At 34.9% G+C, this 23,466-nt stretch overlaps 2 protein-coding genes across 2 annotated transcripts in view; one reads left to right on the forward strand and one right to left on the reverse strand.

Annotated features, from left to right (window-relative positions):
- Window positions 1-23,466, forward strand: part of LOC306883822 (uncharacterized protein) — a gene marked incomplete at its 3' end in the record, with an annotated part of 468,688 nt that overhangs the window by 268,488 nt on the left and 176,734 nt on the right. The window lies entirely within an intron of this gene.
- On the reverse strand, window positions 628-23,447 carry marchf5 (membrane-associated ring finger (C3HC4) 5). Its single transcript, XM_079440885.1, has 6 exons — window positions 23,059-23,447; window positions 13,952-14,154; window positions 5,987-6,117; window positions 5,725-5,908; window positions 2,704-2,870; window positions 628-2,623 (listed from the first exon to the last, which is right to left on the reverse strand). Exons 1-6 carry the CDS (start codon window positions 23,100-23,102, stop codon window positions 2,507-2,509), a joined length of 846 nt encoding a protein of 281 aa, XP_079297011.1. The 5' UTR covers window positions 23,103-23,447; the 3' UTR covers window positions 628-2,506.

Raw genomic sequence — 23,466 nt, forward strand, 5'->3', positions numbered from 1 at the left:
ATGTTTAAGCATATAATGATATTCTAGGGAATTGTGTGCTTCTAATTTTATAGCAACAGTTTGGAAAAGAGCCTTTTCTATTAACATGACAGTGTCTCTGTGTATAAGGCACGGTTCTCTCCTTAAATATGAAGAGGTCACACAGATAGATGAGTTGCTCTAAATGTCACCAAAAGCTTAAGGACAGTTATGTCAAACATTAAATTGAGTTGCTGTTTTTGTAACTCTTGATGAAGATTCATTCACTTGTTTGACAGTGTACCCACACAGACATTTTTTAAATGTTCATCCAATTTAATTTAAGTGACTTTTCTTTGTTTCAATGTGTTTTCTTTGGATTGTTTGACTACTCGAAAGAGAATATAACTTAATTTGTGTTTCCTGCAAGCTAAATTTCACATACATAAAGCTCTAAACCTGGCTCTCTTTCCTTTATTCAATGTTGATCTAGAAGTATACCGAAAGTTCTGTTCATCCTAAAGCAGTGGAAACTCCACCTCTATATTCATCTTATGTCCTCTTTAGGTAAAAAAATAAATAAGCCCAAACATGGTTACTATTTAAACCATGTTATTTGTAGTAAAACTGGTTGTACAAAAAAAAGGTTAAAAAAAAAAACCCATAGTTAATTCTTAAAGGATTTGTGTTGGCCCACAGGTTTTATTTTGTTTACTGCTGTCCTAAAAAAGCTTGAAAACATACGTTCTGTACCGAGAGCAGCAACACACAATTGCAGTCCATTTGTAGGCTATCATTAGTGACACAAACAATTAAAACAAGTTAAAAACTCACTGCCCAACACACACAGTCAGGCATTGGAAAAATACATTTATTTACATAAATCAACCAGGAAACTATAAATTCAGAAGCCATATCTGTACAACGCATCCATTTGTACAACATACACGTTCTGTATTTGGCATTAAGCTTCATCTGTACAACAGGAGACGTACCCCACTGATTATACAGCACAATTAGATGCTGAATTTAAAATCATATTCAAGGCAAAAGAAAAACTCATCTGCAACTTCTAGTCTTGCAGTTGGTGTACATAAACACTATTTCTTAGCAACTACATAAAGTATGTCCTTTCAGGGTTACGCCTATCATCAAGAAGCTGTAATGATGTACTTAAGCTCTATATGGACAAATAGCACTCCAATAGCTAATTAGGTGAGAAGTTTAATTAATTACTCAAGCTCTTTATAATAAAACACCTGCCTCTCACTGCCCACTGTAGTGTACTACCATTACAAAACAGTACTAGTATGCATTGTATTTATATACTGTTCGGAAACTTCACAGTTGCTAATGGCTGGAGAGAAAACAGAAGCACTACATTAATTAGAAGTCATCAAACACAAAAATTGGCATGTTCACCAACTAAACCTGTCTGTCTGAACCTTGTAACCTTTAAGACACATATATTGTCCTGATGTAATAAAAAGGCCACTAATACTCTGAAGTTCACTGTTCTATACAAGACTGGGAATATATAATGAAACGGGTTTATTAACAGCAGTTATAAGTCAAAAGGTACCATAATGTTTTAATAAAGTGACCGATTAAGGACCAAACACTGGATTCTCAGTTTGTACAGGGTCCTTAACAGACAGACTCTATAAAAGCGACTCCCTGAAACTCAGACATCAACAGCACAGGCTCAGAGATGGAAATTAAACCTGATCGGCTGATTGCTTCAATTATGTGAAGGCAGGCTAGATGGTGAATTTCACAGAGGCCGTCATATTTCATCCCAAAATTGACATGAAAAAAAAAATCAAATAAAGCAATGTGACTCTTTTGATTTGTGAAATTATTTCCATAATTAAATGCTAAAAAACAAAAATCACGGTTTCATACAAAACTAATTTTCAATTAGAGATATTTTAATAGTATTGTGATATTTACTAAAGTAATTTCAAATTGAAAAAAATAACTGTTCAGTCAGACTTGCCTTTTTTATATGCAAAACAATTTATTTCTTTTGACTTTGGTGTGAAATATAATAGGAAATGGGGAAATGTCTTCATGAAATTCATCTGAGAAGAACAACCACAAAAAAAGATTATTTTATAACATTATTACGAGAAAATAACTGCTTAGATGTTTACGTTTTCCTTTAGTATTTTAATTGTTAAGGAAGGGACAAAAGTGCTTCGAGTGAAACAACGCGTCATCTTTTGCATGTTAAGCATGCTTTAAAGATGATTCACCTGAACATTTCTAATTCAATATAAAACAACCACTTATTAATATAAAACCTTCTTTCAATATTTATTTTCCTCAGTCTCTTTCTTAAAATGTCAAAGCCCATAAAATAAGTAACGCACAACTCTCGGGTCTGATTTTATCAACTGAAACAAAGCTGAATCACTGTTCAAACTCCAAACGCAATAGTCACATTCAGAAGGAAGAGAAAGCCAAATCCAGCGTCTGTGAAAAGTCCGGTAGTGTCTCTCAAAGCTGCGTGAAATCAGGATGACGTGGAGGTTTGATGATGAGCTCAGGCCTCGTCCATCTCAGGGAAATTGAGGATCTTGCGATGAGCTTGTCGGAGATACTGCTGCTGCTTGAAATAAACCTTGAACGCCCCTTTAATAGCCACGAACGCAATGCCACCCTGAGTCAGAGAGAGAAACGTCATCAGCGTGAGGACACGTGTATAAATCACTGTGATAGTTTTCCATGATATTCTCGTACCAGAATGGTCCTCTGAAGATTTGAGTTGACGCTGCTGAACATCAGTTTACCCACGATGGTGGCGATGGTGGGGAAGACGAGGGCGCCGCACAGAATGCGTGTGGCAGACACGTGATCGGCCAGAGGACTGGCCTCCGCCGGGATCCTCGGCACTGGGCAGCCGATACCTGCGCATGACACAAGATCAACTTTTTTGGTGACAAATTTGTGATAAACTGGTTTCAAATACTGAATTTAGAGTAAATATTGAATTAATTTACATTTTATATTAGTGTTCAAATTAACTTTGCAATTTAGAATATATATTAGGAAATGTCTATAACGTCTATAAATGTAATAATTAAAATATTAGAGCATTTGTATTTAAATTAAATAATACATATACAGTGCCCTCCATAAGTATTGGAACAGTAAGGACAAAATTGCTCTGTTGGCTGTGGAGTAAAGACATTTGCAAATATGATTAAAAGATGAATATGAGACAAAACTACAGAATGTCATATTTTATTATTAGCCGTTTCAACACATACATGTTTTAGCAAATAAAAAGAACAGCACTTTTAGATTTCATCCCACTCATTGATGTGAGCATAAGTATTTGGACAGTTGAACATAAGGCAGATATAAAAGATTAAACGCTATTAATTAGATGCAGATCCCTTGCACACAATCACAGCAGTGAGTCTGTGACTCATAGACATCACCAGACTCTTGGTCTCATCCTTTGAAATACTTTTCCCAGCATTTAATGCCGCCAATCCCAATTGTTGCTTGTTTTGGGGAGTTTCTGCCTTTACTCTCCTCTTCAGCTGGTGAAATTCATGTTCAATCAGATTTAAATCTGGAGATTGACTTGGACAATCTAAGACTTTCCATTTCTTTGCCCTTATAAACTCCTTGACTGAACTGGCAGGGTGTTTTGGGTCATTGTCCTGATGCAAAATGAAGCACTTCCCAATGAATCTGGTGGCATTTTCTTGAATATTGGTAGGCAAGATGGTTTTGTACCCTTCCAAATTCATTCTGCTACTGTCATCATACATTAAGTCATCAGTAAAGTTGAGAGGGCCTGTTCCAGAGACAGCCATGCATGCCCATGCCATGACACCACCTCCACCATGCTTTACAGATGAGGCTGTATGCTTTCCTATCACTTAGGTAAAGGTTCATCTTTGTCTCATCGGTCCATAAACACAGCTCCAAAACTCTTCTGGCTCACCTTTGTGCTTTTTTGCAAACTCTACTCTTGCCTTTCTATTTTTGGTGCTGGTCAGAGGTTGGCATCTTGCTGTGTAGCATCTGTAATTCTGTGTCAAAGTCTCCTGAGGACAGTAGATTGTCAGAGCATCACCCCGGCTTTCTGGAAGTTGTTGGGGATTTTACAGACACGTCTTTTAGGATTCATTTTCACAGCTTTTATGATTTGTCTGTCATCAACTACTGTTGTTTTCTCAGTCGATCAGGTAGTTGTTGGTTGCTGGTGTCTCTGGTGGTTTCCAAACTCTTGATTTCTCCATGCCCTTTGTTTTTGCTAGAGCTCTAATTGACTTCCTCCTTTTCTTTTATCATCCAAATTGCTTGCTTTTCTCTCAAAGTCAGCTCCCTCATCTTCATCCTGGTTTGTGTGTGTCATCGAATACAAGATTCAGAATACAGAAGTAATGGATATAACTGATACGACACATTCCCTGCTTTTAATATCTGAAAAATTTATTAATTAACAATTAATTAACAGGACACAGCTGATCACTTAGAAAGACCTGTGAGGCAACTGTTCCAATACTTATATGCTCACATCAGATCGAGGGATGAAACTCTAAAAGTGCTGAACTTCTTAGCTGGTAAAACATTGTAGTTTTGTCTCATATCCATCTTTTAATCATATTTGTAAATGTCTTGACTCCACAGCCAACAGAGCAATTTTGTCTTTACTGTTCCAATACTTTTGGAGGGGACTGTAATTATTCAATAATAAACATAATTAAATAAAACAAAAAATAATAAAAGATGATTAAATGTGGATATGTATGAATATCAAAATGTCCAAAATTACATAAAGATGGTATTTGTAAATGTAGTGAATGAATATGTATGAAACTGGTACAGCCAACTGATATTTATAAATTAGTGCTGTCAAACAATTAATCACAATTAATCACATCCAACATAAAAGTTCACAGTTGTTTACATAATATGTGTGCGTATACGGTGTATAATTATGTATATACCATGAATACAAACATGCATGTATACATTTAAGAAAAATATGTTATATTTATATATTAAATATATATTTATATTCTTATATTTTTTTATATAAATGTTTGTAAATATTTTCAAAATATATACTCTATGTGTGTGTATATATATATATATATATATATATATATATATAATAAATATACACAGTACACAAATATATTATGTAAACAAAAACTTGTTTTGGATGCGATTAATCATTTGACAGCACTAATATTACTTTTTTATTATTATTTAGTTAGATATTAATTTATTCTTCTTGGTTGTCTCATTTGGATCTTATTTTTTGTGTTTTAATTTGATTTGAGTTTAAAAAGTATAATTGTGGACCTTAGATAATCTATTCCCCTTCAATTAAAATATTATGCAATGATGTAAAACTAGGCTATATTAAGAACTATATCGGATATTAGAAATATACTTATTTTGAAAGCCTTTTGCCCAATCCATTTTCAACTTAATAATAATAACAAATTAGCATATTATAATTATTTTTGATGGGTCATGTGACACTGAAGACTGGAGGAATGATGCTGAAAATTCAGCTTTGCATTACAGGAATAAAATTACATTTTAAAATATATTAACACAAACTGTTATTATTTGCAATAATAAAAAAAATATATATATTATTAATATTTTCACTGTATTTTTGATTAAATAAATGCAGCCTAGGCGAATACACACACACACACACACACACACACACACACACACACACACACACACACACACACAGAGTCTTGTCCAGTCACCACTGACCTGGGAAAATACTGTTGAGGATCTGAAGCTTATTGGAGTATTTCCTCCAGATGCGGAGCACATAATCCTCCCAGCGAATCATCTTCCCTAGAATTAGCATAACTGGAATGGTTGGCAGACCAATCAACAAGAAGAGAGGATCGGCTCGTTCCATCACATCCAGGCCTTCCTTATGACCCACAACCTGAGAGACAGAGAAAGACAGATTCTTAAGAATCGATTAATACTTGTAAAATCATTTCATCTGTGAGTGACGTCTCACCTGCATGACTGTCACGGCCCCGTATGTGACGGCCGTCCAGTAAATGGATCCCACCATGATACCAGCAGCAGCAAACGGACAGGCCTTCGAGATCAACCTGTCGGCCAGATCCAGCACATACACCACCGGCCCTGCACACAAAAACACACTGACTTCAGGGTGATGGCCTATGACAACATTTTCAAAGTCGTGGCCTATATAATTCTGAGAGATACGGTGTAATGATAACAGGATATACACAAAATTGTTGAATTCAAATGAACACTTTCTTCAAACAATATTTTGGCAGACTTAACTAAATAAACTTATGTTTACATACCAAACAATTATAGCATAATGTCAATAATCTCATCTACGAATCCACTAACAATTTTCTCTCATTTCAACATTGATAATAATCAGAAACTGAGCAGCATATTAGAATAATTTCTGAAGGATCATGTGACACTGAAGACTGGAGGAATGATGCTGAAAATTCATCTTTACATCACAGGAATAAATTATATTTTAAAGTATATTTAAATAGAATTTTAAATTGCAATAATATTTCACAATAATTACTGTATTTCTGATCAAATAAATGTAGCCTTGGCAAGCAAGATACTTATTCGGAATTTTTTTTTTTTTAAATCTTACCAACCCCAAACTTTTGAAATGTAGTGAATCTTTTCAGGAAACTGTAAAAGGCTCTATATTGCCATTTATATAATCACGCAGACTATTAAGAAAGCTATTAAGCCATTTAAGAAACAATATCACAAATCAAGAGGGATATTAAATACAAAACTAGGTGATAATGAGGTCTGAATCATGTGACTATCACATGAGGATCAAGTGGGTGATGATGAATCCAGAAATGAAAGAGAAGTGTCTCTGGTTCTCCACCTCTCCAGCAGGGGGCAGAAGATGATATTATGATGTGGAAACATTGTTTTGGGAATTAACAGGCCTTCAAATGCTCTGCTGATAATATATGGTTATTTATCCAAATTTGAGAGTGTCCACAGAAAGAGACGTCACAGCAATGAGAGTTACTGCTGTTCACTGTGATCATGACGACACACACCACAGTTGATGGGAGTGATAAGCACTTTAGTGTTCTACGCTCGACCGATGAGGACTACATCCTAAATAAAGTTTTACCATCACTACATAGCACACAGTGTAACAGTCCTAAATAGGAATGAGGAAACACTCAAGATGGAAATCATGTAATATTTACTGACTGACAACCTGCTTTCCTCTCAACCTATAAATACCCTCCACTGCAGGAGATGTCTAGGACGATGCTCTGGAGACTCGAGAGGTTATTTTCACGTTCATTTCCTTCATTCTCTGGTGAATCATGACTTCCTTTTCATTTCCAGTTTTCACATATATCATACACTGAGCATTTTAATCCATTACTGTACATGGAACTGCAGCTTTATCAACTACAGAAGTTAAAAGAAAAGGAGTTTAACACAAAATGTGCCAAGACCATTTCAGATTTCACCTGAAAAATCGAAAGAAAAATAAGTTTAAATGATATATAAATCTTTTTTTTTTTATTAAAATAGAAGATCGTCATTTCAAATTGCAATATTTTACAATAATTACTGTTTTTACTGCATTTCTGATCAAATAAATGACTTTTGAACAGTTGTGCATCTTGATCGGAAACTGTAAAAAAGACAATATTGATGCACACACACATGCATGCATGCATATATATATATATATAATAAATAAAAGAGAAAATATAAAGGAAAAGAAAACATTTTTTACTATCCTCATAACAATTATGGACAATTATTATGTGACAATATTTTCATAAAAACTGCACGATTTAGCATAATTTTACATAATTTCTGAAGTTTGTGTGTGTAAAATAACCTTCAGCACATTAATTCAGTTCTCAAATGCAGAGCAGCGTGTGTGTGTGTGCGTGTGTCGGGATCACTGACCCCTCTCGAGAATATTAATATGGAATATTCTGATGACAGCGTCGGAATCTGGTTCATGTTCTCTCGAGCGCTGCAACATCAACCTAATGGCTACTGGCAACAGGAAACGCTCAGGCATTTCTGCTGCCGGCCACAGATTCCATTATTAAGATCATTAAAAATAAACTCCACTTAGCAGGAATACATCTGCAGTCTATTCTTCCTCGTTTTAGACCAGCTTCGCTGCTCTGCCAAAGAACTGCTGTGGAACAAGGACTTTCTGTTCCCTACAAACCCTCTCCAATGCCAGGCTACATAAAACAACTTCAATGTGATGTCAGCTGCACTGGTCTGAAGAACATCTTGAAAGTTAATCAGGAGCAGTATATTTGAAAACGACAGATGGTCTTTCACCTTCATAGTTATGTAATGGCTTTTCTTAAGAAAGTGGCAGATCTGTGTACTATTTAAGATGACCCTGGACCACAAAACCAGTCTTAAGTAGCAATAGCCAAAAATACATTGTAAAAAATACATTGTTTTTTATTATTATTATTATTATTTTATGCCAAAAATCATTAGGATATTAAGTAGAGTTCATGTTCCATGAAGATATTTTAATTATATAATTTCCTACTGTAAATATATCAAAACTTAATGTTTGATTAGTAATATGCATTGCTAAGAACTTTAAAGCCGATTTTCTCAATATTTAGATTTTTTTGCACCCTCAGATTCCAGATTTTCAAATAGTTGTATCTCGGCCATATATTGTCCTGTCCTAACAAACCATACAATCAATGGAAACTTATTTATTCAGCTTTCAGATGATGTATAAATCTCAATTTCTCGAAAAATTGGCATATATAAAAGACCAACTAAAATTCCAAACCATATTCAGCTACCTACCTAGGGAGCATTTTACGGCATCATAGATACACTACAGCTAAATTATGCTGCCTTCTGAGATTAAGATTTAATCATTTTAGCTAGAATTATTCTAAGGAATCACTGCATACATCCTTCATAGATTTTTTTGGGGGAACTTTTGGCCTCAAACAGAGAAAAGAAAACAAATTCTAATAGTCATAAAAGTGGGCTTCAATTTATCTCTATTTAAATGTATATAAATATATATTTTAAGGAATCACTGCATGTATCCTTCATGGATAATTTTTTTCATATTACAGTTATAACAATTCGATTTTGTTTGTATCAAAACGTAAAAAAAAAAAAAATCTTAGTCATAAAACTAGGCTTCATGTTTTAGTTTTTTTAAGAAAAATAATTAATTTATAATATAATTTATTTTGATATAATCATTTGGTCCAAATTCTATGGTTTGGATGCATGCACCCTTCATGGATATGACAAGTCCATAATGCATTGCAACAATTTAGTAAGAAAACATGTGTAACACAGCTCTAAGTGACTGAAAACATCCTGCAAAGTTTTAAATCTGAAAGTGCACCGTGTATAAAGTTATTGTCTATCAAAAATAAAAGAGTCGACTCTGAATCATTGAAACGAGTCATTTTTAAAACGAATCCCAAGTAAAGTCCCTTTAAGGCAAGTCATGTCACTCGGCAGCCATCTTTGAAACGCCTCTCAGGCATGCAAGTGCAGCTCCTATCTCTTTGAATTGGGAAACATCAAATTCTCCAAAACTGGTCGCCAAGTTTATGATTAAATTTCATATTTGAAATCACCAATGAAATCTGGCAACAACTGTATCATAAATGTTGTTTATTTTGCTCAAATCGTGTTAAAAACAAAAAGCTTATTTCTCAGGCTAGACCCACCAGTGCGCATGCGCAGTCCTAGGCGACTGTTTCCATAGCGACCATTTAACGATTGGCTCTTTGGCTCAGAAGGCGGGGCTTCGTCAAAGAGTATAGAAGATATAGATACTTTTACGTTTTGTTCTACAACATAAATTACACGCATCCATACCCAAAACTAAAAATTTGAAGCAGTTATGTTCATTTTTGAAAACGTATGTTTTTAATAAGTAACTAGATAAGAACATTTGGGCTGTGAGTGTGTGCAGTTTACATTGTAGAACAAAACATAAAGGTATTGTCAAGTTATGTTTACCACAGGCTTTATTTTACTCATAAAAGGAAAAACCCTATTATAAAACCCCATAGGAAAATCTCGAAAGAACCCTCGGCGAATTACTCTTTATGTCATAGTTCCCCCACTCTATTAAGCGTTGCATTTTTCCCCAATCAAAACTATACGAGTAACACGCCTTGGGTATTCTAAAAGTCCTTTTCAAGGAAAGTCCGTTCACTCGGCTGCCATATTTGCAACGCCTCCGGCAGCTCAAACAAGACCAAGTCCTATCTAAATGAATGGGGGAATCCTGAAATCTCAAAAACTGCTCGCTGAACTCACGATTAAATTACATATTTCAAATGAGCAACAAAATCTGAAATGAACTGTCCCATGTATGTTATTTCTTATGCTCAAATAGCATTTAAAAAGCTTATTTTTCAGTCCAGGCCAGACCAGCCAATGTGCATGCGCAGTTAAGTGATAAGTGAAGTGACATACTGACAAGTATGGTGACCAATACTCGGAATTCGTGCTCCGCATTTAACCCATCCAACGTGCACACACACAGCAGTGAACACACACACACCGTGAACACACACCCGGAGCAGTGGGCAGCCATTTATGCTGCGGCGCCCGGGGAGCAGTTGGGGGTTCGGTGCCTTGCTCAAGGGCACCTCAGTCGTGGTATTGAGGGTGGAGAGAGCGCTGGACATTCACTCCCCCCACCTACAATCCCTGCCGGCCCGAGACTCGAACCCGCAACCTTTGGATTACGATCCGACTCTCTAACCATTAGGCCACGACTTCCCCAAACGCGCTTACAACGCGCTTATGACTGCCCACCCACTTGTTGCGCGCACAGACCTGGGAAAACTTGATTTTTGCGTTGGTCTGAATGAAACCGCAAATTCAGGCTTCTTTGCCACTAGGTGCTACTTTTGGAGCATTAAAAATAGTTAATAGTATTAATAGTAATAAAAATTTATTAATTTCCCCCGTAACGGCTGTACATAAAGTAAATCGACCAATCACCGCAGATTAGCGTCATGCAAAGGGGGGGGTTTAGAAAAATTAATCGTTGAATGAACCGTTTGGGAGTCGTTGAGCAAATAAGGTAAAAATAAATGCATATTATAAGAATATGAATGTGTTTTTTGACCTTGCATGCATGTCAGCCTGTTGTTGGGGACTCTCAAAACCAAAATATGAACCTTTCATTACCCATAATAGGGGCACTTTAAAGTATATTAAAATAGAAAACAATTGTTTTAAATTGTAACGATATTTCACAATATTACTGTTTTACTGCATTTCTGATCAAATAAATACAACATTTGTAAGCATAAGAGACTCTTTAAAAAAAAACATTAAAATCTTATCTCAAACTTTTGAACGGTGCTGTATCGTCAAGTAGAGCAGGACAAATACATGTGTCTAAATATGTGACAATAATGTTAATCTTAGGTACTTCAATTACTGGCTAAATTCGACATAGGGAAAAGAATGTCTAAATCACTTGAAACTCTGAAGGCTTAATACGTGAAATAACTCCAGAAGGGTTTATTAAGAGTACTGCATCCACTAAGACTTCACTCATTGTTATAACCTACATAAATCCCTCGAACAGGGAACAAAGTGTGTCCTATGGAAGAAATGGGAGAGTGTTTGTGAAGTACTGCAATGTATATTATATAGTAATGTGTGTAAAGTGTGTCCCGTCTGTCTGATGTGAAAGGACGTCCTTGTCCACGCGCCGCTGAAATCAAATACCTGAATGTAACCCCATCAGGATTTTCATCTTTGATATCAGGAGCACACAAAGACCTTATGAACAACAGAAATGCCTTCCTGTTGCTTCTGTCAGTGACTTCCTTCCGTCAAATCAGCACGATTTTGTTTAAAATTGTCAATAGTCAATATCTCCTCTAAGATCTCTGCATGAACTTCAACCTAGTTTTGCACATTTTTATCCGCTGAAAGTTTATTCAGGTTTTATGAATGCAAATTTAAGACTTTAAGTCATTTTAATGACCAAATAAAGAAAATTGAAGGAATAAATTGAAGAAAGCCAACAATATGTTTTATATTTGAATATATTTTAAAATGTATTTGATTGCTGTGATCAAAGCTGAATTTTCAGCATCATTACTCCAGCCTTCAGTGTCACATGATCCTTTAGTAATAAATCTAATATACTGATTTGCTGCTCAAGAAACATGTCTTATTATTATTATCATCAACGTTGAAAACTTTGATGAATAGAAGGTCCAAAAGAAGAGCATTTATTTGCAATAAAAAATATTTAAAATAAAAGTTTAATGCATCCTTGGTAAATAAAAATATTAATTTCTTTTTTTTTTGAGAGAGAGAATACAGTGAATATTTCATTCAATATTGGAAAGTACTAATAAAAAAAGATTCAGAAATTTAACCAACTCATTTAGAAGAATCGGTGAAACTCCACTATTCACATGGCATTTCTTTTTGTTTCCCAGTCTTTCTTGATCATCACATTCAATTCGGAAGACAAGCTCACAATACAACTAAAATATGAAATGGTTTTGCAGTGGAGTCATAGATTAAGCAGCGGTGCAGGAAACTGTCATATTCACGAATTGTGACATTCGTCTCTGTCTGACTGCATCGCTCTTGTTCCTACAGTTTGAAAGTTAAACGGGGAGCATGATTGGTGCAATTTCACAGCTGGCCACGGTCACCCTGACAACCGTATCCCAGAATAAACCCATCGCTGTGGAAAGAGACAGAAAGCGAGAGAGGACGACAGACTGGCCCTCAGGAGATGCAGTCAGAGGAAGATTATTAGCACAGCGTGAAGAGAAACTAATGCTGTTATACTCTCAACCTGATCAATTTACATAAGAGACCAAACACAAGAGGATGAAAAATGACATTTCATTTCATGAGCAGCGGATTACTGGAATCACAAGCAAAGCCTCATCACAAATATCAAAAGAGGGATTTCTCTGGAATCAGGATTGACCTACTAAGTACAAAAAACTAAATAAACAAGCGCAACTATTCATAACTACCGTAGTTACATTTGATGAAGTCTGAATGTGAAAGTATGTCACAAATGTCCAGAATTTTGCTCGTCATGTGTGGTATGTGAAAGTGAACTGTTTATTATATTCCCAGCAAAGGCAGGGTGATGTATCAAATATTTCCACTTTAGCCATTAATTAGTCATTAAACTAGTTCCACAAGCTAGTATTATGATATTTCTTTAAGTATACAAGTATAGAATATCTCTTATAAGTTTATAAGAGATATTTTAAAAGTGTATCTCTGATGTAAACCTAAAAAAAATGGTTGTAATACCCGTTCACACCAAAAACGTCAAAAATAAATATAACCACACTACTCTTTATTTTCCTTTGCAAGAACGTAATACTATTTTGAAAGGATGCATTAAACTGATGCATTAAATTACAGAAAAAGTTAATAAAGTTGACATTTCTAATGTTTAAAAAAAAAAAAAAGCTGTTCTTTAGAACTTTCCATTCATCAAAGAATCCTGAAAAAAGTCTATGATGTTTTCACAAAAATATTAAGCAGCTGTTTTCAGCACTGCTAATAATAAGAAATCTTCTTGAGCAGCTAATCAGCATATTACAATGATTTCTGAAGGATTATGTGACACTAAAGACTGGAGTAATGATGCTGAAATTTCTGCTTCGCATAACATGAATAAATTAGGTTTTAAAATAGATTCACAGAGAAAAACAAACAAACAAAAAAACAAAAAGTTATTTTAAATTGTAATAATATTTTACAATTTTTACCATATTTTGATCATATAAAGGCCGTGGTTAAACAAAAGACACTTCTTTCAAAAAATAAAAATGAGGAAAATCAACTAATAAATGGTGTATAGTTGACTCCGTATATTAAACAGGGATCCAAGACATATTTTTGAGAATGTAAACTCACACACTTCAGCATTAAAGAGTTGTCATACCAAGCTTAGGGAACACGATGAGGTATTCAGCATTGCATTGTGGGCAGGCAACACGTGCAGTGCTGTTGCCCCTCTGTTTCTCATCAACCCAGCGCTGAAGACACGACTGATGAACCCATTTAGTCGAACCACGGCAGCGGCACGGACGCACCCACTCCGCTGTACGGTCATCCTCATCTGTAGCAAAACACACCCAACAACTCCTGAAAAATACATACACACACACACACACACAGACAGACAGAAACACATCAGCACTCGGGTCGCTGTTTCATTCAGGGCAAAGTATAACAATGTAAAGGTGAGGAGAAAGTTATGTAACTGTGTAAAGTTGAAGGCTCCATGAGCTATTTTTATAGTTCAACTCTTAAAAGTATCAAGGGACAGTTGGCACAAAAAAATAGAAAGTGAGGCAACTGCAGAGTAATATGGGTCAGTGACTAAGCACTAATGTTAAAAGCACTCATAATCAAAATAACCATGCACAATCGCATATTACTTTGTTTGCTGAGAAAAGTCCAAAATAGTGTATATTATTGTGGCAAATGACTGAATAGAAGCCAAGATTAACAATTGATCCAGCATTTCAACGACAATGTCTAATGATGATCCTGTAAATAATCTATGTCAAATCTCTCTGTGTTCCTGCGCTGCTGGAGGCGGGATAGAGACCTGGCCGTTCTCTCAGGTTCCTGATTTTCCATTCTGTCTGTTCCTGAATAAAACATGAGGGATGAAGAGCCGCTCGGGTGACCGAAATCAGTCATCATGAACCTCCTGTGATCATCTCAGGACCATCAGACGACAATCCCAGACCCAAAAAAAGAACACATACTGTAGATTTGTGCTTTAATGCACCTTTGCATCTTCTTTAAAACACGGCCTGGGGTCTGTTCATAAAACAAGTTCACCAAATAAGGTTTATGTCAATTAGTCTGACGTATTGTCAGTTGATTTGGTTCAAAATAAGTCAGACTAACTGAAATAAGTCTGGCTTATTTGGTAGACTTGTTTTATGAAACAGGCCCCTGATCTCAATTGAAATAATATCTCAGTTTAATGTACAAAAATAAATTTTGGTGCTATTTTTGAGGGGAAAAAAATATTGATTTAAACTTAAAATGGTTAAATTAAGCTTATTGGTAGGTGAAAGCAAAACTGAATGAAAGAGAATGAAAAATCGCTGAAAATATACTGACCCCAGGGCATCCAAGATGTAGACGAGGGTGTTTTGAATAATTTGAACAATTGAATAATTTGATAATTAATGAAAAATTTGTTACAAACACAAGTTTTTGCTTCACAGAATGTTATAATTGAAGAGCTGAAATGGACTACTTGTAGATTACTGTAATGTTTTTATCAGCTGTTTGGACTCTCATTCTGACGGCACCCATTCACTGCAGAGGATCCAGTGGTGAGCACGTGATCTTCAAACCTGTTCAAACTCATCTATATATTGGATGGCCTGAAAATTCTGCAAAATTTTTATTTCGAGGTGAACTATTGCACAAAATATTTAGATACAAAACCAAAAAAGGTGGAAAATGTGTACCAGTTTTGGGAATGACAAATTATAGAGCCAGAAAATGATTTTAGATTGTGTCTGGATGAATTTTCTCATAGATGAAGAACAAAAGACCAGAGGCAATATAAAGAGTGACGCAATGATTGGAGATCTTCACAAGATCAGTGCTACGGACAAAGATGCTTCTCCATGTTCCTTAAGAACCTGCTTCTCCTGTTCCTGTAACTCTGCCTCCATCATGACAACCATCAGAAACACAATCACCCCCGTGAAACCCAAGACACCTCACCATCGCCCCTCACTCAAGCACACTCGCATAACATGGATTTACACACTAAGAGCTGTGTTCATTAAGGTGCACCGTGAAAGGTCAGACAACACGATTATCAGCCAATAAACAACAAATTGTGCTGTGAAACACAATCTGATTTAGGCTTGTTTGCCTTCACTCAACAGAGGTAAAGTTTCAAACTACAGGCTATATTATCCACAGTAAAATTCACACAAGGTATATGAAACATGATTACATGATGAGATTTTTGTCTGTTTTGCGGGAGGAATAAAATGATTCTCAGATACATCACAATTCTTTTATCAACACTTTGCTTTAAACCACAAATATGAAATTCACTATTGTCACTCTATTGTTAAAAAGGCCTAGCAGAGGTTGTACTTTCTTCGCCAGCTGAGGAAGTTCAACCTGCCACAGGAGCTGCTGAAACAGTTCTACTCCACCATCATTGAATCCGTTCTCTGCACGTCAATAACTGTCTGGTTCAGCTCAGCTACCAAATCTGACCTCAGAAGACTACGGAGGGTAGTCCGGACTGCTGAGCGAATCATTGGTACAACCCTCCCCACTCTCCAAGAACTGTACTCATCCAGAGTGAGCAATAAGGCTGGTAAAAATCACTCTGGACCCCTCACATCCAGCACACTCCCTCTTTGAGCTGTTACCATCTGGTCGACGCTACAGAGCTCTGAGCACCAGAACGACCAGACACAGGAACAGTTAATTCTCTCAGGCAATCCATCTCATGAACACTTGACAATAAACGCGGAACACACAACTCTATTATACATTATTTATTCACCACACTGTTTCCATTTCAAATTTGCACATATCAGACCTGTACACACATAATTGTCTATATTATATATTGTGTTTTTGCTGTTTTGTACATTGCCTATTTGTATATAATTCTTTTATTATCTGTGTCCTGTCCTGTTGCGGTCTTTCTGTTGCACTGTGGAGCTTCTGTCACTACAACAAATTCCTCGTATGTGTAAACATACTTGGCCAATAAAGCTCATTCTGATTCTGAAATAAATAAAATATATACTAATAACATTTATTTAACATTTTTATTTTAAATAAATTATACAAATAAATAATAAAATACTACTAATACATAATAAAATAAAATATATGCTAATAGCACATTTAAAACAAATACATGAACTATATATATAAATAAACTAATTATCAATAATAAATTATTCCCATTGATTTTTGCAAGAATGGACAATCTAGAAAAATGATTCACAGATACGTCACTATTTCGTTAACAATTGTGCTTTAAACACAAATAAATAAATAAAATATATACTAATATAATTTTTAAATATATTTTAAATAAACTACAAATAAATATTAAAGTACTGCTAATACATAATAAAATAAATTATTCCATGGTCTGTCTGATTATGGATTCTGATTGGCTGGCAGGTATGCAGTAAAACTGTTTAATGCACAGGTAGTTTTAAAAAATTAAAAAAAAATTAAATGAACTATACAAATAAATAAAGTACTAATTATCAAAAATAAATTATTCCCGTTAATTATTTTAAGAATAGACCATCTACCCTTTTAACGCAAGCTTTACAAATAAGGATACTGATGAAAAGATTTTTGCATTGTGGGAGAAAAATTATTTAAATTAAATTTTTATTTATTTTAAATTAAATCTTTAAATTCTTTAAAAAAAATTATAATAAATACTTATAGTATTTCAAAAATTTAGATGAACAACATAAAATAAATGATACAATTACTAGAAATGTTCATTTATATATGACTGGACCTTCTCCCCTTATAATGCAGGTTAGTTTTTTTTTTCTTTTCTTGTTTGCAAGTGAATGTTTCTCAAAATTAAATTATACAGAACTGAATCACAAGGAGGCGTTTAAAAATTCCCAGCCATAATATTTTGCGGCCATGCAAACTACATCATACACCTTGTTCTTCAGGAGAGCTGTCTTTTGTTCATTTTTACTATGATAACATAAACATGTGCTTATAACAGCCCCTTATCTCCACACGTGCAAAACAAACAACTTTTGAATATGGCTAATAAAACATTGACTTTGCCCAGCTGAACAACTGTGATCATATTCACTGCTGTTACTGAAGACACATGAAATAATTACCCTTCAGCACTGTTTGTGATAATATATGATGCTTAAAATATCTCCAATATACCGGACCATTTCCCAATAAATCCTATTCCAGGAAGAAATGCTACAAAAATCCCTCTTAGATGCCCAGAAAACACACTTCTCTACCTCTAGATTCACATTACTGCTTGAGTTCTTGCAGAATATAGCTGTAGTGTCTATGAGATACCATCAGGAGGTCAGAAAGTCGATACCGCTCACTTTTCTTTACATGTTAAGAGCCGGTTACATGACACAGAAAGACAATCTATACAACAGCGAGGGGGGTCTTGGGAACCGATAACCCTGATAATAGTTTAAATATCCTGAACTGTAGAGCCATAACATCAGCTCCTATTTCACACAGAATGAGTTTTCATGAATAAAGTGGCTCATTTTGCTATTGTTGACTGATGTTGCTTTAAAAACAGGAATAAGTCTGTGAAAGTTTAGGTGCTTCCTCTTGGCCAGATAATGTGGAAGCGTTAAACATCTACAGTTCAACACTGAGTAAACTACTTAAACCTCAAACTAAGTATGAGCAATAATAATTTTAAAGCATTGAAAAGAACTCCAACGGTGTGATTCACAAAGTGTTACAATGGCAAACTCTCCTGCATGTTCTCATTGCTACACAGGTCAGACTGCATTTAAAGAGGCTTTAAAATCTCCGCACAATGAGTTTATTCATTCGGCTGTGGTCACGTGACTGTGGGAACCTGAATGATCTTCCAGCCAACAGTCAGTGAGTGAAAGTAGTTGTCGAGCATCAAAGAAACCGCTGAGATCCCAGACGTTCCTACTACTGACACAAATAGGACATTTTGTCTGGCAATAAAGCGACATATAAATAACTGCTATTAGCCATTGAATTGCATTTTTATTCATATCATACCAGGTAATATAATGATAAATATAAGCCTTAAACAATAATGTACAGGGTAAAAAAAAAAATACATATATATTTTAAATGAAAAGTACTTTTATATATTAAAATATTTGCCTTAACTTTCAATTAATTATTAAAATAAAAAACAATATTATTATTAATAATTATAATAAGTCAATTTTTAATGGAACTTAATGGACCTTATCACAAATAATTATTTGTGTTATTATGTTACTGTCACCAAAGTGTTATGGTCACCAAATTTAAAATTAAAAACATTAAAATTGATACTTGAAATAAAATTTTAAGTTTTATTATTATTTCAGTTAAAATTTATAAATATATAAATATATTTATATAAAAAAAAAATCAAGAACTAATTGAAATTATAAAAACCTGTAACAAAATCTATTTTAAAAAGTAATTAAAATTACAATATAGACTAAAAAAAAAAAACTATGAAAGTATATCAATGCTACTAAAAAACAACTGCTGCTCAAAGTTCGTCTCTATCCCTCAGTGCCAACTTTATTCACCTGCCTAGATTGTGACTAGTCCACAGTTGGTGCACCGGTCGAGCACCAGCTACATTACAGTATTCATGTAACTTCAGTCACTGTTTTCCAGTATCGCCAGTCATCTTGAACTTGTGGTCTATATTTGTTCTTGAGGAGGGGTCAGATGTGGCTCACTGCTGATCTATAAACACACACGCTCACTCTCACTCTCTCCACAGAGTCACAAGACCCATCCACAAGATCACGTTTCACCAGCAAATATATAAAGCCAGGGGGAACACAAATTCACAGACCACATAAAATCACCAGCATTTCTAAAAAATCTCTATGTCTGTTTTAGTGCAACAGTAAGTCACATTTGACTGAACAGCTATAGTTACTTAAAACTACATTTATATTTGAAATCCTGACAGCCATTTCCCATTTCCTGCAACTGCTAACAAACACTGTTGAAGCCACCTAGCATCGCCATCAGTTTTGACCAAGCATTTTCTTGAGAAAACGTTAAAATCTAGTGGAATATTAGCGATTTATGAAAGCCAGTTTCCACCATGGAATATTATTTCTTGCAATTTTGAGTTTACATCTCAAAACTCAGACTTAAATGCAAAATCTAAAGTCTGCGTTAATAGCTTTGTGGTGACAAACAGCGCAACTGCACTGGCGGTGACTCGAGTTCAAATCCTGTCTCGTGGTCATTTGCTTAAGTAAAGGTTAAAAAATTAAAAAGCCCAAGAATACATCTTTAAAAAAGAATTGCAAGAAAAATAGTCGCAATTGCCTTTTCTTCAAAGAAAAAAAGTCAGAATTACGAGATGTAAACTCCAAAAACTAAGTTATAAACTCTGTGTTTATTTCACAGTTCTGACTTTCTTCTCAGACTTGCGATAAAAAGTCTCAATTAGGCTACCTGTTTTTTTCCATGTTAGAAATGGGCTTCCATAGCAATTAGCATAGGCACCATGCAAAACTGCATTTTATTGACTTTCAAACCGAACAGAAGACCAAAGGTCCAAATGATGGTGGATTATTTCCAGAAACTTTTCAAACATGACTCAGACACACATTTGAAAAGACAGCCTGTTTTCTCCATGATGATGTGGAAACACATCAAAGCTGGATGGGAAAAACAATAAGGCAGAGAAAGTGAGGTTTAAAAACAGCCAAAATAAATGGAGCCGGCTTTCTGAATACCGACGAGAACAAAAGAGGGTGATAGAGTGTCTGCCACGTAAAGGTCAGACAGGATTTAAGCATGACCCCATCTTTTCAAGAGACGAAGAGCTGCATTGCAGAGAGAGCAGCTGCGGGTGGCAGGCCTCGATAAGGCCGTGTGTTAGAGTCTGATAGAGCTGCGCGCTGGCGTACAGCTATCTGCTTCCACGCAGACCTGTGAAGGTTGTTGCCTCAGTGACGGACATTAGAGAAGGATGCAGGATCCATTTGAGGGAGATGAGAGCATTCACCGTGACAACTGACACAGATATGTCTACAAACCACCTAATGTGCCAATAAACTACTTTACCAACACCAGCTAGTCCAGGACTTTCCTCTCCACTCATATTTCCTCAGATGTAAACAAGTATGAGGAGACGACAAGTTCAAATTTACTACCGTTCAAAAGATTGGGGTTGGTGAGACTTTTAAAAGAAGTCTCGTAGCAAAACTGCATTTATTAGATCAAAAACACAGCCAAACCTTCAATATTGTGAAATATTATTGCAATTTAAAATAATGGCTTTGTATTTGAATATATTTTAAAATGAAATTCATTTCTGTTATACAAAGCTGAATTTTCAGCATCATTACTCCAGTCTTCAATGTCAATAATTCTAATATGTTGATTTGCTTTTTATTCATATAAATATTCAAAACAGCTGGACTGCTACGCATTTTTGTGGAAACCATGCTACATTAAAATTCAAGGTTTTTTGATTAAGGACATCATAAATCTAAAAAAAACAGTATTTATTTGGAACAGAAATGATTGTAAGTGTCTTTAATGGTCACTTTTGATCAATGTACTAAATCGCTGCTAAATAAAAATATTAATGTCTTATAAAAACTGGAATTACTACTACGAGAACTAACATTATATAAAATATTATATTTATATTTACAATATTTATGCAATATTTTGTAGGTAAAACAACAGTTATTAAACTCTGATTCAATGACATTTGAATTTTTTTCTCAAAAAATTTATTTTTTGCATTTTTTTTTTAGGATTCTTAAAAAAAAACAGCATTTATTTGAAGTAGAAATCTTGTAACTTAAATATTTTTACTATCATTTTAGATTAATTTAATACTTCCTTGCTGAATAAAAGTATTAATTTATTTCCAAAAAAAACCCTTTTGAATGGTAATGGATATATACTAACATATACAATTTTAGCAGTGTTTTCTTTTTTGACTGGAAGGACAGATCCGTTCAATTGTGTCCCATCAGCAGGCCAGTGCAATCTAGTTTATTTTGCAAGTGCTGGCCCTCTGGCAAACAGGACAGCCTGCGTGGAAAAACATGGACAAGGTCAGGACACCGAACAGCTCAACTCAACCCAATGAATAATTACTGAAATTAAAACTTGTCCACGTCATTTACCAAAAAATGCTCCTATATATATATAAAAAATCTGCAATTACATGGAATATTCGATAGTGCTGTTTATTTATGACCCCTGAGGGTCAATCTGAAAAAAACTGACCACAGCGACAGTGTCATTATAAACTTCTCCAGGACACACTGTCCTTTTTGCTGGGTTAATTAAAAGTAAAAGTTCATAATTCTTAAGACGAACATCACGCAAGTCATGTGGCAAAGAGCTTTTTTTTTTTTTAACCATGAACTTTCCCAAATCATCCACTGACCTGAGCAGGTGTGCAAGTCAGATCAAACAGGCAATCAAGCGTCTTATGACTTAAGCTGTTCTACTAAAGGAATATTTTGGGGGTCAATACGAGTTAAGCTGTCATTGTGTTGATTTGCACAATACATCATTTCAGCTTGTTGCACAGTTTGCAATACAAACAAAAATGGTAATGTAACGAACATATTATAAAGTCTTAAAACTGATTGCTTAAAACTCCTGTATTAACCATGTAAACTTGATAAAGCCAGTAATATATGCACTCACATGACACATGCTAAGATAACTAAAAATGCTTAGGAATCAGGAATTACATATAACCAAACGTTACGCCACTGCTAAAAGGCTAAAATTATCAACTTTAACATTTCTATAATTAATGTTAACACTTATAATACATAACTATATAATAAAAAATAATAATAATATCAATACTGCATATTCTGTTGTTGAAGTCTAATGTTATTTACTAATATTGTGTCGGTTTCCAGACACAAATCAGTGTATCAGACGTTATAAATAGATGGATATTTAGACGTTAAACATAAACGATCTAAAAAGTATATAATCAAACGATCAAGACTGAATCAAAACAAAATTAAAGGCCAAATGAAGGTCACGCCCCCTCGCCAAAGACGTCCCATCATGTAAGTAACAGACTTAGCATCTCTATGTTATAAGAGCAGAAACGCTCAAAACCTGCAAACAATCACTCATTAGCTGCTCTAATTGTTCTTTAAGAATATTTATATATGTTTAAGAATATTTCTAACTATATAAAAGCCCACAAATGTCTCTTTACTGACAGGTTGATATGTAGCTTAGCTAACATTAGCCGTTTGTTTACATTGCATTTCTTTCACTCACCTGTCCACAATCTGCTGCATCACAACCGCTCCCTCTTCTGCCATATTTACATGAGTCCACACGCTTAATTAATGACTGAAAACTAAATTATGGCAGTATTTAAATATTTTAACGATAGAGATTTAATCGTCAGGCCGCAGGGAATCTTAACGCCGTGCTAAACACGCATACGAGCGTCTTACCGTCATTAAACAACGGCTGTAATCAGATTATAAACCATTGAGACTGATTATTATAAATCGATCTATTAATGAATATTCATAAATGTCAGTAATTCCAGAAACACGCAGCGACTCCATTGACTGCGCGTGAGAAAACGCGAGCGGACGCAACGCAACTACGCGCTTGCGCGAGCATTAACTTGACTCTCGCGAGAGCACAGGTGCACTATGGGACGTGTAGTCTTGG

This window comes from Barbus barbus, assembly GCF_936440315.1.
Source record: "Barbus barbus genome assembly, chromosome: 18".
NCBI lineage: Eukaryota > Metazoa > Chordata > Actinopteri > Cypriniformes > Cyprinidae > Barbus > Barbus barbus.

What these genes read in the sequence shown, in the direction of transcription:
- marchf5 (XM_079440885.1), bottom strand. Translation starts at nt 23,102, where the DNA reads ATGGCAGAAGAGGGAGCGGTTGTGATGCAGCAGATTGTGGACAG. An exon ending in CCTCAACAGTATTTTCCCAG is followed by an intron (nt 2,871 to 5,724) that starts GTCAGTGGTGAC and finishes TGTCATGCGCAG; the next exon opens with GTATCGGCTGCCCAGTGCCG. An exon ending in ATCTTCAGAGGACCATTCTG is followed by an intron (nt 2,624 to 2,703) that starts GTACGAGAATAT and finishes TCTCTGACTCAG; the next exon opens with GGTGGCATTGCGTTCGTGGC.